Source organism: Typopeltis vanoorti, chromosome 22 (assembly GCF_054136105.1).
Source record: "Typopeltis vanoorti isolate ZY-2024b chromosome 22, IOZ_Tvanoo_1.0, whole genome shotgun sequence".
Classification (NCBI taxonomy): domain Eukaryota; kingdom Metazoa; phylum Arthropoda; class Arachnida; order Uropygi; family Thelyphonidae; genus Typopeltis; species Typopeltis vanoorti.
The window spans coordinates 62,771,651-62,789,360 of NC_143570.1; the positions used below are offsets into that span (position 1 = coordinate 62,771,651).

At 36.1% G+C, this 17,710-nt stretch overlaps 1 protein-coding gene across 4 annotated transcripts in view; it reads left to right on the forward strand.

Annotated features, from left to right (window-relative positions):
• Nucleotides 1–17,710, forward strand: part of LOC150094462 (hemocytin-like) — a 2,636,009-nt gene that overhangs the window by 304,465 nt on the left and 2,313,834 nt on the right. For all 4 annotated transcript variants that reach the window (XM_090412206.1, XM_090412207.1, XM_090412208.1 and 1 more), the window contains exon 11: nucleotides 2,035–2,197. In XM_090412206.1, coding sequence (XP_090268332.1) covers nucleotides 2,035–2,197 — 163 coding nt within the window. The remainder of the gene's footprint in view (nucleotides 1–2,034; nucleotides 2,198–17,710) is intronic.

Sequence of the window (17,710 nt, forward strand, 5' to 3'; positions counted from 1 at the left end):
ATCCCATCTATTTCAATTTATTTAACAGCTTGTTGTGTGGCAGTCTATCAAAAGCTTTTGCAAAATCTATATATACCATTGTATATGCATCTTCCTTGTTCAAGACATTTGTCACCTTATTATAGTACATAAGTTAGTAAAACATTATTTCCCTTCAACAAACCCATGGTATAACCACAGAGAATACTGCTGTTATCAACCCATTTCTGTATACTTCTCACCAATCTCTGTAGTACGTTCACCAGAACTCTGGATATACAGATTGGCCTATAATTTGTAGCCACAGTCTTATCACCACTTTTATGCAGTGGAACAATTTTACCTTCTTTCCACTCACTTGGAACCTGTGCTGTTGCAAGACTCTCATTAAACAGGCATGGCATGCAATGTTACTGTCTATTCCTTGGAACATTCTATTAAGATGCATGGTCATATGTTATGAAATCGTATCACCTTATTGACATCAAGGTTATTTATTTCCTCCTGTTCACTCACAATTAAGCCATCCTCTCCTATGTCCTCTGCACTTAAGTTTCTCATGATTCCACCCTCATCAGGATGAAACTCCCTTATAAATTGATCACTGAATATCTCAACATCTTTTGCATCAATTACCATCTTGACATTTTCTTTCATCAACATCATCTTACAATATTCATTCTTCCTTTGACTTTCCACATATCTAAAAGCTCTCTAGGATTTTTCTTTGCCTGATTTGTGATTATTTATTGCAATTGCTCATATTGCAATTTTTTAGTCCTTATTAACTAAGTCACTCTCCTGGCTTGTTCTTTATACTTTTCATGTAGCTAATTATTACCATTATTCATCTTGTACTGCCTCCAGAGTGCTTTCTTTTTCCAAGTTTCATGCTTAAGCCCCTCATTCACCCAATGATGTAATGATGTAATCGATTATAGATCTTATTTCTCTGCTATTTCAAGTATATTTATTTTTATTATTTTTACAAAAAAAGTATTAGTTATTTTAAAATTATTGTAAATACAGAAGTCTAGTAGTTCTTGACCATTGTTATTCATGCAATGTTCTCCATGTTTGCTTAAGTCTTTGCTTAATAATCCATGTTTGGGATTAGATTATTTCCAACTCTAGCATTAACATCTCCTGCTATTAATAGACAGTTGTTGTTTTTTTACCTTCTTCATGGGCATATAGTCCTATGATATTTAAGTAGCTTCTGATTGTGTTTAATTTAACTGTTATAGTTTGATCATTTACAAAATTGTTCTTTTGTATTCTATTTTTCCATTTATAGATTAAAATGGCCAACTCACTAGAAACTCTGATATTTTGGGATATTCCACTAAATAACATAGTAAACCTACCTATGTCTTTTCTTCCCTTTAATTTCTTTTTTTTTTTTTTTTTCCACAGTTATATTAATAATTTTAGTTTTTAGTTGTTTTACTAATTGTAATTTCTTTGTTGTTATGCTTCATATATTCCACATGGCTAACTTCTTCTTACCAACTGTTTTATTTGTAACTTCCAGGGATGATCCATTGTCCTTACTCCTTGATTTACCATGCGAAAGAACTTCCAGTTCTAAACCCTTTAATTACCTCTCAAAGCTTAAATGTTTCAATCATATCACTTCTCTTCCTTCTCTCTGCTCGTGAACTACCCTAGAGATCATAATGTGTATATGTTTTGTTAATAGTTCAATAATGTTCCTTACATAAGTTTCTTGCATAGGTTCATGGCCACTTCACCTTTTACAGACAGATCCTCAATCTCAACACTTGGGTGCAGTAGCAACCATTATATCAATATCTATATCAATGTTGCTAAAACCTTCTTTTGAAGTGGAATTAAGTCAACCACCATTTAGTAATTTTCAGTGAAAACACAGTAATAAAGTGATTTTTTTCTTTTATAGTGTGTGTAATCTATTTTATTGTATAATACAATTTGATATTGTGGAATATTAGGAATGCTAATGATGCATGAAGTTGCAAAGTTATTTTGAATATGAAAGCTATTAGAACTGTATTGTCGCTTCTTTTTCTTTAGCTAGTTAATCCAGAACCTTATTTCAAAAGTTGTATAATGGACTATTGCTCATGTAGTTTAGTTCGAGAAGATTGTATATGTGACACTCTGGCTGAATATTATCGTGAATGTGTGAGATTAGGTGGTAAAATTGAAGGAGGATGGAGGACCCAAAATTTGTGCCGTAACTATGTTTTTTTAGTTCTTGTGTATTATATTAAAAAAATATTCTATTAACTGACATGTTAATTCAGTGACACAGATTATTTGCAAAAATGAATTTCCATAGTAAATTGCTTTTTTTGGGGGATGATTATATGATATTTTTCAAGTCATGTTGCATAAAAGATATTATAGTAAATACATAAATATATACACAGTATTCATTCAGTCATAATTTATTCATTCATTCATTCATTCATTCATGCAACATATGTTAAAAATAATTTGTGATATTGATTGCATTTTAGTAAAATATTGTTTATTTTTGATAGCTTGCATGATTGTTGGGCTTTGTGGGTTTGTTACTGACTTTTTTTGTAACTGAATTTCGAGGCTTGACTTAAGTGGAAGAAAACGGCGATATGAGTCAGACCTGCACACCATGCATTATGAAGATAATGTTATTATCAATGTAGATTTTTTGAGAATAGTTTGATGTCGAGATTGCAACATGTATGCATGGCAAAATGTGAAAGATGTGTTTGTAAAGAGACTGAACAGGTGACAGGAGACAGTATGAATTTGTAGAAAGTGCAATATTTTGTTGGACTAAGAGTTATTAGCGAATGTGAAACAGACTGAAGGAATGAAAGCTAGTGTAAATGTAGGTGTAAAGACTATGCGAATAATGGAACAAAAGCAAGTGAGACTGGGAGTAAAATAAATGTATGAAGAAATGAAAGAAAGTAGGAATGAGGAAACAGAAGAAAGGTAGAATGAGAGGGAGTAAGAATTTGAGAGTAACAGAGAATGAAATTGAAGGAATACAAGATTTGAAGAATGAGTTGTTTAGAATGAGAAATGAAATAATGAATATGCACAGTGATATTAGATGTTTGGTGAAAAGGAATGAAGGTGTGCATAAGAATGGAATGATGGAAAATAGGGAAAAAGGTCATAACTGACTTTAGATTAGCAATATATATGGACATTCCATTATTAGAAGTTTGGTTAATGAGAGAGCCCACAAGGTCTGCTTTCCAGGAGGAAGAATGAATAATATAATTCATGCTTTGGATATGAGAAGGAAATGAACATGTGACTAAGAGGTGGTTGTAGGAGCAAATGATTTATTTCGACATAAGGAGAATATAAGGAATGATATCATGAGGTTATTATTATTATTATTATTATTATTATTATTATTAATATACAATGGTTGCAAGATAAAATGATAAAACTGATATTCTGGGAACAACCCACTCTTATGCAGAAAGCATGGACAAAACACAAAATATTTAAGGTGAAACACTTACGCCACTACACAGTCATGTTAAAACACTACTACAGCCCAACATATAGAGTAACCAGAACAACATATCAAATAACAAGACCACAGTCAACAAACTACATAACATATAAGTACAACAATCACTACGGCAAAGCCACCCGAAACTTCTACGTACCTGACATGATAAACAAACTGCCGTTTGACAACAGAAACCTGGGAACATACAGAGAGCTGAAACAGGCACTATATAAATATTATAGCGAGAATGAAAATTAGAGCAATTCCTGTTTCTCTCTCCCCTACCACACATACACACACACACAAACCACGACAACCCCCCTCTCAAAAAACTACCACTACAAGAACACAAAGAAACAAACACACCATGTCTAAATCCAACCCTATTTGCACAAAAAAAAAAAAAAAAAAAAAAAAAAAAAAAAAAGTTAAACTGTAATAGCAGTCAAAGTCTTTCAAACACGTACCAACAAACAGTAAAATCAACACCTGGCTTGTGACCACTATAGGAACACAACCATGAAACCACCACCCTCTGTCATCTATTATCTTCCTCAGATAAGCTCTGCTAAGCTTCGAGGAAGAAAATTACTAACTTGTAAGTATCTGTTATACACACTTGTAATGCGTTATAAATATTATATACATATAATTACAACAGCAACTATGTATGCAATTCATCTGAGACATAAAAAAAAAAAAAAAAAAAAAAAAAAAAAAAAAAAAAAATTCTGTATAATCCTTATTGTAAATACTGTAAATATTATTACTGTATGTAACTTATACTGAGACATAATAAAATGTAAAAAAAAAAAAAAAATTATTATTATTATTATTGAATTGTGTGTGTATGCTGCATTACTGCATTGTATCGTGAATTTGTGCGCACATTGGTGCCAATCCATATTTAACTAGTTTAAAAAAATGTATATTCATATTTTATAAAATGTACTCTGCACTTTGTGTATCGAATTTTCGTACTGTACAGAAAAGATAATATGTTTTCCATTGTGTGTGTGCAGATACTCTGTGTGATAGTAAACCTTATCATTTTCATTGTAAAAACAAATAAGTCATTTATAAAAAAAAAAAAAAAAATTATTATTATTATTATTATTATTATTATTATTATATTCTAAATTCAAAAATTCTGTATAAACCTTATTGTAAATATTGTAAATATTATTATTGTATGTAATTTAGACTGAGACATAATAAAATGTTTAAAAAAAAAAAAAAAAAAAAAAAATATTGTGTGAGACTTCAGGGAGTCCAAAGACTCATCGAGGGAGAGTGTATATTGTGGGGATCAATTGTTCGATGCCAACAGCATCGAATGATTGGTCCCCTTCCAACTACTAACTACGCTCAAATTTGCTTAACTTTTTGTGTGAGCTATTAGTAGCAGAGGCTCTACCAGTCGACCAACCTTTGCTGGCCAATGAGGGAAAGATAACTGTCTAGTATGGGAGGTTATCAGGTTGTGTTGCCAAGGTATGATAATGATTTGAGACAGAGAGTGAGAATCATGAATGGTATGCTGACCGAGCTATTTGAGGAGAAGGGAGTGCACTTTGTAGGTGTGTGCCATGTATTTGAGGGAATAATGGATTTGTAAAAAAATGACAGATTGTATTTTAATGGCTTTGGTGTGAGTGAAATAGCGAAACTGTTGTTAGAAGGAAGTGCAGTGAGTGATGTGAGCAAGAGATCAGGGGAAGTAACAAGCAAAGTGAAAGAGTGGAACTGATGAGATTGAAGTGCTTGTTAATGGAAATAGTAGTAGTGTGAGAGATGAAGAGAGAACAGGAATGCAAGAGTAACAGGGAAAATGGTGGAGTCAGGGTGGACAGGAAGATAGAGTGAATGTTGAAAGTAGTGAATGTGAGTATAGGGATGAAGAGAATAGGAATGAAATCGATCAGGATTTGAGGGGCACAGTTGAATATGAGAAGATATATATATCTATATATATATAGATATATATCTATATCTATATATCTATATATATATAGATATAGCCGGCAAAGGTTGGTCGATTGGTAGAGCCTCTGCTACTAATGGCTCAGTTAAGTAAGTTTGAGCGCGGTTAGTAGTTGGAAGGGAACAATCGTTCGATGCTGTTGGCACACTCTCCCTCGATGAGTCTTTGGACTCCCTGGAGGTGTCAAATAATAACAATAACAATATATGAGGTAGGGGTGGTAAAGGATTGGACAAGGGCATGTGTGATGGAAAAATTACAACCAGCTGGTGGCTTGGGTAGGATTGTTATGGACCTAATGGTGAACTGCCATGTTTATTTATAAATGTCAGGAGATTCAGAAATAAGGAAGATAAAATTGTTTTACCGAATGAGTTTATTAGTCCAAAAATTGTTGGAATAATAGGTGATACTTGGTTAAATGGGGATGATATCCTAACAGGAATAGATGTGGAAAGTACTTTTTCATGAGAATATAAAGGACAAGAAGGGAGGGGGGGGGGCGCTGTTGATAATAGCAGGGGAATTATGTTCACATAAGGTGTAGACATAATTCCCTGCCTTTGGACATAATAAAACACCATGAAAAAATAAATTTATTAATTTTTTAATCTCGGCTTTTTTATAGCTTGAAGCACTAATACAAATAATCAACAATACATAAACCTTTCAATACTTATAGTGGCAGTGGTTTTGACATAGTATGGTGTCAGGTGGAGGGCAACAAGAATAGATATTTAGTTGTGTGTTAATGCAGACCAGAGAATATGGTCTGTCTTCATCACTACCAGAAAAGTAGTGATGAAGAAATGTATAAGCAACTTGGGTTTATGAATGCTTTTGATTATGGTAATACTATAGATTGAAATGCAGAGATAGTATTTGGAAACATGGAAAATGAATTTTTTGAGTTCTAGTAGATAATAGGCAGTAGGTAACTGGTGGCACATGAGAATTTGAGGGTCTCTTAGATCTGATTCATTTCATCAGATGATGTGATTTTGAGTGGAGTGTCAAATTTCCCCCAGTTAGTGAAAGTGACCATGAGGTAAACACCTGGTTGTGACTACCTATATGAAGACTGTTGTGAGGAAAGGAATTACAAGGCTATGATACTTCACAGCACAAATGATACTTCACAGTACAAATGAGTGAATGTTTTCTGAAAGTCAAAATACTGATTAAGGTAGGTGTCAAATTTATGAATGAAGCTATTCAGCACATCCGGAAGATAAAGGCTGTTTGGAGGCACAAGATGAATAATGGTAATAATCAGATCTTTTTTTCTCACGTGTACAGGCAAATCTGCCATCAGAACACACATACTTTACAGAATTTACAGAATAAAAATACTATTAGTGGTGGTGATAGAAGGCTTTGTGTGTTGAACATTGTAGTGACATTGTGTGTAGTTCGAGAATTACGTGGTAAGCGAGATGTATGTAGTGGAGTAGCGTACCCTTCCACATTGAGGGCTTGTGACTGCTTGAAGATGTCACATAACAATAATCAGCTGCACAAAAAAAGTATTAAGAGCAGGCCAGGTGACTATGTTGGTAAGGACTGCAAAGATGCAGCATAAGGAATCTGTAGAGGAACTGTTGTTGTTATTATTATCCTAAAACTTCATGGAGTCAAAGACTCAGCTAGGAGATCCCTTTGTCATACACACACAGCTTATCATACCATGCCTTAAATGCATTCAAATTCCCTGCAGACTCCACACTCTCAGGCAAGGAATTCCCAATCATTCCCAACTCTGCAAAACACCTACTTCTCACTTCTTTGCTCACACCCTCCTTATACAACTTCTAGGGATGACATCTTGTTCTACTGCAATTTCCAACCATTTTATTTTCATGCAATATACAATTATATCAATTACATTCCTCCTAACCACTAGACTCTGTGAATTGCATCTTCTCAGCCATTCTTCATATTCACATTTCCAGAGATCAGAAACTACTTTAACCAATTGCCTCAGGACTCTTTCCAACATCTCGTCATCCTTTTGAAAACCAGGTGACCAAATCTGTGCACAGTAGTCCATAAGGAGCCTAATCAGAGCCTTATACAAAGGAACCAGAATCTCCTTAATTCTACAAATTAGTCTTCCACATCTTTGCCAGAATTCATTGTGATGTCCTCACAATTTTGTCAGTGTTCTCTAGATTTTAGATCTTTATCCACCATCACCCCAAGATCTCATATTTCCATCACCTCCAACAATATATCCCCCACCAAGAATAATTCTACATCCCAACTTGATCCAATGTAAGACTCATATTACACAAATATGACAAGGCATATGTCAACTCCCTGCCATATTTCTTCAAAATATGTGGTGATCTACCATCGAGTCCCAAAGCCTTATTAACATCAAGTTTGCTCAGTTCACCACATTCATCTTGTTCACTCATAGTCATTCTCTACTCTTCCCCTTCCCAATGTTCTCAAACTCTGCATAATGTCACCTTCACAAGGATAGAATATCTTTATGAACCCCTCATTTAATATCTCACTTATATCCTCCACAGCAGTTACTCTTTTACCATTCTCTCCAGTCAGTGTCATCTTTCCATAATCATTTTTTTTCCTGCTGGCTACATATTGAGAGAACTTCCTAAAAGAATTTATTAGCCAACTGGTGCTGATCCTGTACTTTTGCTAATCTAAATAAAGAGACATTCTCCTTGCCTGTTCATTGTATACTCCCCATGAAACTGATTATTACCACTTATCTTATGTTGCCTCCATAATGCTTTCTTCTTCATCTGTACTGCATCATCTCTGCATTCATCCACTTCACACATTTAACCTTCTGACTCTCAGAACACATTTAGACATTGCTTCTACTAGATAGCACCCAAGAGACATGGTTCTCCTTTCCATTTCCCAACTCTTCATTCCATACTACAGTTGTAAGCTGTCTTCTGAGTTTCTCATAATCTCCATCCTTGTAATTCCACATGTAACCTTTCCTTACAGAAGTCCTCACATGGTTAGCAACCACACAAATAATCACTCTTGCCAACTGGAGGGTGATTTAGCACCTCATTTATAATAACATCTTCTGATTAGATGATTAAATTAAATCCTAGATCCTCAATCCTTGTGTACCCTCTGTTACATAATGTTTGAGGTAGTTGTCCCTCAGACAGCTACCTTTACTTCGGTGCTATCTCATCTATCCAGCCTATATTATCATAATTAAAATCACACATAATGATGAATTTCCTATTTGCTTGGCTAATTTCCTTTTACATTTCATAGTCACTAACCTCAACATAGCTTGAGAAAGATCGATGCTCCAAGAGGATGTGAATGTGTGTGTGTGTGTGTGTGTGTGTGTAGACAAACAGGGAAGAGGATTACCTGGGATTTAGGGAAAACAGTTGAATTTTCAAGAAGGTTCTGGGATGAGTAAGGAGAAAAAGAAGTGGAATACGTAGTGTGTGTGTGGTGACTACTACTGCATTGAATGAGTTTAAAGCATGGTTTTGAAGTGCTTTGTGTGCAACAATATGTACCTTCCTTGATGAGTCTTTTTACTCATGAAAGTGTGGTGTTAATAAATCACATGAATGAATGGTATATCAGCTGTTGTTCAGAAATAATAAGATTAGCTTTGGGTTTTATGTTGAGCCCATACATGACAGCTTGGTTGATCAACTTATAGTACATTAGTACTATATATGGGTAGTGGATTGGGAAAGGAGGAACTTGTTTGCATTTGATATAAAAGACTGTATATTGTATTCTTTGAGAAACAAACAGAGGGAAGACTATTCCACAATACAGCAATAGCAGGGATGAAGGAAGATGAAAATAAACTTATTCTGTGGGTCTCAAGGTGCACTGTGAAGGGATGTTTTTTATTTATTCGTATGGAGTCTCCCCCCCATCTCTCCTTTTTTTAGGATAAGTTAAGCCTCTCAGTGCAGTTAGGTATTTATGACTGTAGATCTGTGTATCTTCACAGGGCCAGTTTGCTTGTTCTGAGGGATGAAAAACCTTTAGGCAAAAGAGACCAGATAAAGGTTCCTCATGTCATGGACAGGAATCGAACCAAGGTCTTTCTGACCAAAGGGCTTTACCAACTGAACTACGGAGGCTCTACTGAAGGAACGTTGAGCAGCAGCTGCACGTGTTCCAATCAGCATAGTACTAAATGGGGGAATTATTGATGCTATTTCAGATGAACATTTGCCATGGAACTATTTATATAATACATATATTGCAGAAACCAAACATCTGTGCAACAGAGAGAGAGGAGTGAGTTGGTAAGAGATGGGTCATTAATAAGTCTAATTGCTCTCCTCTGTATTGAGTCAACCATTTTGAAGGTGCTCTTGGTGGGGGGGGGGCACTCTAAATAATGTGAGAGCAGTATTCAATACTTCGCAGATTTTTGATTTCTATAAGGTTAACAGCTATTCAGAGATGAAGTAACATCTTGAGCAAAAAGAGAAATCCTAGTTATTATAGAAGCTGAGGATGAAAATCTCCTGGCTTGATGTCAGGAGATTTTCATTCTCATCAATTTTCATCAATTACCTTGACATCAAGCGAGGAGAGGCTTGATGTCAAGGTAATTCCAAGAAGAGAAATCTCATCTTGTCTGGAAATTTGGGTATTGTCAAAAATAATACTTGGAGAAAATGGTTCTTTTTTTTTTTGCGAGAAATAAGACAGAACTGGATTTTACTGGCACTGAAATTGATGAGGTTATTTGAACCCCATTGAAGGATGGCTTGGAGATCAGAATTGAGAACAGTGGTGGTTAATGTTCTGTAGGTTGAGGTGAGTTGTGTAGAGTGAGGTTTATTATTATTATTATTATTATTATTATTATTATTACGTGACACCTCCAGGGAGTCCAAGTATTCATCGAGGGAGGACACCTACTCTACACACATATAATCAGATTTATCAGATGATTTATCAGTTTATCAGATGAAAGGGAAGAGTGTAATGTGCTGACATCTGCAAAACTGTGTAATGGGTTCGAGGTCAACTGAAGTAGGTCATTGATGTAGAAGGAAGAGGGTTGGTGAGAAGACAGAACCTTGTGGAACCCCAGCATTAATTGGATTGTGAGAGAATAAGTAACTGTACAGTTCACTATCCTCTCATGAAGTGTGTCCAGAAGCGTGTGCATCAGACAGAAAGTTTTTGGCTATCCAACTACAGAAGTCATGAGACTGACCAAATGACGGTAGTTTGTCTAGTAAGCCTTTGTGCCAGACCCAGTCAAAAGTTTTGGAGATATCAAGTGCAACTACTTGAGATTCACCAAACTTCTCCGTGATATTTGTCCAGAAATGGGTGACATATGTGAGCAGATCTCCTGTTGATCAGTAGCAACTGAATCCCTACTGGTGGGCATTTGTTAGCTGGGTGCCTTTAAGGTTGTGTAGGAGTTCAGAATTAATGTTTTTTCCATTACTTAGACAGGAACAAGTTGAGTGAGATAGAGTGATAGTTAGACAGCAGTGATTTGTTGTCCTTCTTGGGAATGGGTTGAATACTGGCCAGTTTCCAGGCTGTGCATTAGATAACAGTGGAGTAAGAGAGTATATACAGGCGACATAGGATAGGAGTTGGTTCTAGTGCACAAACCTTCAGGACAATTGGAGGAATTGTCAAAGCTAGGAGACTTTTTTTGTGTATAATTTGGACATAATTTTTGGATCACTTTCTGACAAAAGGATATAGAGGGTTGTATTTCAGGCATCTGGAATGGTTGGCACACTTACACATGGTTGATTTTTAACTGGAAGGATTATTTTATGCACCATAAGTACATACAGGTTGTGCAGATGTAATTGGCTCCTTGATACTATTAAGATTTCCATTTAATGATTAATTTGAAAGAAAAATATTTACAATAATGGATAAAATATGGGAGCACAAGCTTAGATTAGCTTATTCAGCATGCAATCAATGCTAGTGCCAAATGGTAGACCAAAGAGACAGGTGTAGTATATTACCTAGAGCAGGTTGTGATCTTGTAGGTGAAATAGCCTTGAAAAGAATGTAATGAGTATTAGAAGTAAGAGAGTTAATTTGTTGTATTGATTGAGTCAATATGCTCAAACATATTTGGTATGGCCATATCTTGATTGGAGGATGTCATACTTATGGGAATAGAAATGGAAAGATATAGACTTTTTCAGAAGGATAGGAAGGTAAAAAGAGGAGGGGGGGGATACTGTTAATGATAGCAGATGGACTTTGTCCACTTTAATTGAAAGTTGTAAATGGTAGTACACGAGAAGATTTTGAATTTGTTTGGTATGAAGTTAAAATTTACAGAATAGTATATCTAATAGGATACTGATATGCCAGGGTGTATAGAGGATACTGATTATGATATGTTTAGGCATGCAAAAAGGTGATCCTAATGGGAATTGAGAGGAGGAGATGTTGTATGCGAACAAAGCGAGTGAATTTGTTTTTATTCTGAAATTAAGATAGAAATAATTATCTTAAGCAGCATGTGATGAAATCAACTGAAGGCTTTAGTGTGTTGGATTTGCTGATTTCCTCACAGGATGTGATTGTTTATGAGATATCAACACTGCTGCTAGTTGGTGAGAATGATCGTGACGTAATGGTTTTGGGAAGTAATGAAACAGAAAAAGGTGTCTGTTAAAAAGGATGTATGTGGAATTATAAGGTGGGTGATTAAGAGAAGCCCTGTAGTCATTTAGCATCAATACATTGTGGTTGATGAGCTATGCAGAAAAGATGATACTGCATGAGAATTGATAGGATGGTATCTGACATAAGCACTGCTTAATTGCATATCAAGAGTTAAGCAAATAAATAGAGTATTAGTGAAATGGATGAATAGTAAATTCATGCAAGCAGTATTCAGAAAGAAGTTATGGTGGAGGTACAAGACAGTTGATGCCAATCAGATGCACGAGCTGCATGTATGATTTACATCATTTACTGGTGTAAATGATGTAAATCATACAGATGTAAATGATGCTGTGCAACATGCAGAAGAGAGGTAACTATTGGGGAATTAGAAGTGAAAGAATCAGAGGTGTAACAGGTGTCATTTGGGTTCAATGTTAATAAGGCTATGAAATTGACTTCATTATTTAATGAAAGTCTTGCAGTAGGGAAAGTTCCTAAGGAGTTGAAAGAAGGCAGAATAGTACTACCCCACAAACGTGGTTCTAGGTGAGAAGTTACCAGTTATATTCTTGTCTGTTCATCTACATTTGTAGTAAAGGTATTAGAAAGTTTGGTTTGGAGTAGAGTACAAGATTGAGTTAATGGACATAGCATTCTTTGTGATGGTCAGTATAGATTAGTTAAAGGTAGGTCTTGTTTCAGCATCTACTTGCATTTTATGATAAGGTAACAAATGTATTGGATAAGAGAGATTCATATATAGAGATATTCTTGGACTTTGCAAAAAGCATTTGATAGAGTACCTCATCATATTAGTATACAAACTGCAGATGATGGGAATACCTGGAAATGTGTATGATGGAGCAGTGTCTAAAAATAGTAAGATAACCAGTGGTGTGCTCCAGGATTCTGTTTTTGGGAGCCAACTGTGTAACTTATTTGTTGATATCATGTAAATTGATTGGCATCTTCACTTGTTTGCTGATAATGCAAAGTTTTGGAAATGATAGGGAGCATGTCTAATGCTGAGTAGGGTTATAGTTTTAATATCGATAAGGTTTTTATTTTTTGTAGTTCCCACCCATGAAAGGTCAGTGAGGGGAATTTTTTGGATTAATACACAGGGAATTATAAAAAGATCAGAAGGTGAGAGAGAAGTACCATTCCTGGAAGTTTTATAAAGGTGTGGTGTAGAAAGGTGTCACGAGTAGATTTTTTTATATGGAGATATGCAGGTGAATGGCATTTCCAGAATGTATTGTGAAAGCAGGGGTATTGAAGGTATCGAGGTTCATTATGATAAGTTGTCGACTGAGTGAACCATCCACAATGGATATATCTTCCACTAACCAAGTTTTTCTTGGTTAGTGGAAGATATACTCATCGTGATAGACTATAAGGGATATTATATTTTCAGATATAACAGAGAGAAAACAGGATAGGAGAAGGAGCATTGCTGGTGAAAGCAGAATAATAATGCAAGCAACCAGCTAGAATAGAAGCTTGGAAGATAATCAGGAACAGAATCACAGCAGATAGTGCATTTTCAACCATCTGGTGTGCAGTAGAGACCAAGAAAAATAACTAAAAATTAATGTTGCCAGTTGTTCCTATAGATCTGGGGATCACAAAAGAAGATGGAGGTGATGTATATCTTGGCAATTTAGCTCAACGTGCACTGCATGAGTAATTATTATGAGAAATTGGAGGGAAGAAAGAACACTTGGGAAATAAAATTATATTTATGCAGTTAGTTAGAGATAATTATCTAAGCAGCATGGAAAGAACCCAAAGGGGAAAGTGCTGGATTTAATGAACTAAGATGAACTTTGTTTCTGACTGAGGAGAGTGATCACAGAGTCTTCATATGGGAATCAGCTTAGAGCAGTGCCATGACATAGCCGCAGAGGAAGAACATCAGCAGTGCATAAGAACTGGTCAGTTAGTGCTTGAGGGAAGCAATAGTAAATTGCATATCCAGGTTCATGAGGACAAATTAAGTGAGAGTTAAATGGATGAATAGCATAATTTGAAGGACCTGCAAAAAAAAAAAAAATGTTGTGGAAGTAATATAAAGAGAATGAAATGTTCAAGCTCATGAACAGTACAAAGCATAGTCAAGAAAATATGGACTAATATGATAACAAAGGCAAAACCAATTATAAGAGGAAATTCACTGAGCAGACCAGAGGAAATACCAGAGTTATTGTATTATAAGTAAAAGGAAAATTGATAGTGGAAAGATAAGGAAAGAAAAGATAATTTTAATCAATACAGATGCATATTGCGTTATTTATTATTAATGTTATTTTTCTGACCTCTATGGAGTCCAAGACACTCATCTTGGGAAGTCAGAATTAGCTATTGCAAAGTCTATGATTGCACACCTTAAACACCACTGTTTTCATTTTAACCACCTTCTCAGGCAATGCATTCTACCTCCTACCACTCTATGCAACATTTTACTTCTTACCCTATTGCTTGCCATTTTCTTTTGCAACTTCCAGGAATGGTAAATTGTTTTTCTACCCACATCTCTTCTATCATGTGAAAAATGCCCCTAGTGTCAGTATGATAATAATGTTGCAGAAGCTTTCTCCCCGTTTTCTATACTTCAAACTCCATTTGCATGCATTTAGTCTCTTCTCATAACTAACATTGTACAATCCTGTTATAATTTTCATTATCCATCTTTGCATCCTCTCCAAGGTTACTTCATCTCCTTCAAATCTTGGTGACCAGATCTGAACACAGAAATTCAAAGTATATAATGGGACTGCCACCCCTTTTATCTCTCACGATCAGTTTTCTCCTTAATATTGCAGCAATTCTCTGAGTTGTTTTTTGCAGCCCTTGTAATATTTCCTCTGAACTTTAAATTTCTATCTACAATTGCCCCAAGATCCATTGCTTCCACCATTTTTTTGAGTATAATTGCCAGTCCAGTTGGCTGATCATCCAAAAGATGGTCAGCCAATAATCTGGTTGGCTGACCATCGCTCTCCATCCAAAAGGCTGCAGGTTTGAATCCTGCCATGGATATGGATGTTTGTGATTGTTTGTGAAAGCACTAGTGGTGGTGGTGGTGGGCAGTAGATGGCATTGGTGATGATGATGGAGAGCTGTAGAGTAAGTGTCCTCTGCAGATGAGTCTTTATACTCCCTGGAGGTGCCACATAATAATAATAATAATAATAATAATAATAATAATAATAATAATAATAATTCTGCCAAGTGAGTATGAAGCATCTCATCTGTGAATTCCAAATTTCCATACCTTACATTTAGTTGCATTAAACTGACACCTCATCCATTTGAACACCTTTACAGCTTATTTAGAATCCTCTAGAAGAACCAAAACATAAATACTATTAAGCTCTGTAGTCAGTTAGCATCAGAATGTTAGATTGATGAACTGAGCAGAAAAGATGTTGACAATGTATGGAAACTCAGAAGGCAGGATCTGACAAAAGCAATGTATGACTGTGTGATGAGGGTTAAGCGAGTAAACAGAATGGGAGTGAAATGGATGAACAGTGAAATCAAACAAGCTGTGCTAGAAAAGAAAATATTATGGAGGAGGTACAAGACAGTGGGTGGAGATCAGATCCATGAAGAGTATAAGGTACGGGCTAGAAATGCATTGAGCATGGTAAAGAAAGAAAAGATGCAATATGAGAGGAGATTAACTGGTCAGGCCAAGGTTAACTCAAGGGAATTTTTCCACTACATGGCAAGCAAGAGAAAGAATAATTATGGCAGACTAACATTGGTGAATAGTCATGGCAGCAAACTAACAGCTGTAAAAGATATTGTGGAGTTATTGAGCGAGAACTTTATCAGCATATATCATACTGGTGTAAATGATGCAGTGGAATATATAAAAGAGAGGCAAGTATTAGGAGAATTAGAAGTGAAAGAAACAGAGGTGTATCAGATATGGGTTGGGTTAGATGTGAATAAGTCCATGGGGATGATATATCACCCTATATTCTTAAGGAATGTGCAATAGAGTTGGTTATGCCCTTGATCAGGTTATTTAATGAAATTCTTGAGGTTGGTAAGGTTCTTAAGGAGTGGAAAGAAGGCAAAATAGTACCACTCCACAAGCATGGTTCTAAGACACAGGTCTCCAACTACAGATCAGTCTGTATAACTGCAGTTGTGGTCAAGGTGTTAGAGAGATTGGTAAGGAATAGAATACAGAATTGGGTTGATGGCAATCTTTATGATAGAGAGCATGGATTTGTAAAGGATAGGTCCTGTTTTATTAATTTGCTTGCATTTTATGATAAGGTACCGAGTGTCAGATAAGGGAGAATCATATACAGTGATATTCCTAGACTTTGCAAAAGCATTTGATAGATTACCACATGTTAAGTTAGTGTACAAGCTGCAGAGGATAGGAACAGATAGTATATGGGTGAGATGGATCAGAGATTGGCTCTCTAAATGATACCAGCAGCCTGTGTATGATGGAGCAGTGTCGCAAAAAACAAGTTGTAATGAGTGACATGCCCCAGGCTTCTGTTCTTGGGCCTTGCTGTTTAACTTGTTTGTAAACGATATATCATGTGGACTGACTGGGGATCTTCAGTTATTTGCTGATGATACAATGTTCGGAAGAATTATAAGTAGTACTGCTGAATCCCTTCAGGTTGATTTGAATAGACTTTTTACTTGGGCAAAAGAGTGGGTTGTAGTTTTAATATCAATATTAGCAAGGTGATGCAGTTTGGAGTGCAGAAATGTAAGGCTGTGTACTATATCGATGGTGCTGTACTGCAGGAAGTAGATGAGATTAGAGATTTGGGAGTGATGGTTGACAGTAGACTGAAGTTTAGAGGGCATATTGCTAGTGTTACAAAGGTTGCGCATCATAGTGCTGCTATGATAAGAATCAATGTGCTGCAGAGACATTGGAGAGGGTCCTGTATCCATTTTTTATAAATGTTTGGTTGATTTTTATAAATGTTAGGATGCTTATGACACCTAGTTTTTGTGTTGGGTGGTGGTAAGAATTTTTGTGTATGTATTGGCCTGTGTGTGTAGGTTTGCAATAAACTGAGAAGGAGAGACAGCCAGAGGGAAGACGTGTGATAAGTGTGTCTAGGAAAGGAAGAGAGTTGTTTTTTTCCATTTCAATGGTGAATTGGATACGTTTGTGTTGTTTGTTTAGGTGGCTAAGGAATGTATTTAGAGCTTCGCGGCCGTGGGACCAAATGACGAAAATATCATTGAGGTATCTGAGCCAAATTTTGGGCTTTAGACACGTTGCTCAAAGTCTTCCATATAAAAGTTAGCTATTGGGGAGACATGAAATGTCCGCGCGGTTAGCCTAGTGGCTTTGTGCTTCGCAACCATATGCCTGGGGAAGGAGTGTCCTAGGTTCGATTCCCGTCGGAGACGTGAGGAGCTGAAGGATCTTCCTCAGCCATAGCCAAGTTAGCCGGTCTTGGGCGCGGGCAGTAGGGTTTTTTCCGCCAGTTTATCTGGTGTTTTTCATCCCGCAAGCAGGCAAACCGGCCCCTTGAACACACAGGGATACAGCCAAGAATACCTTGAGGCATAGGAGTGACCATTCTATCCTC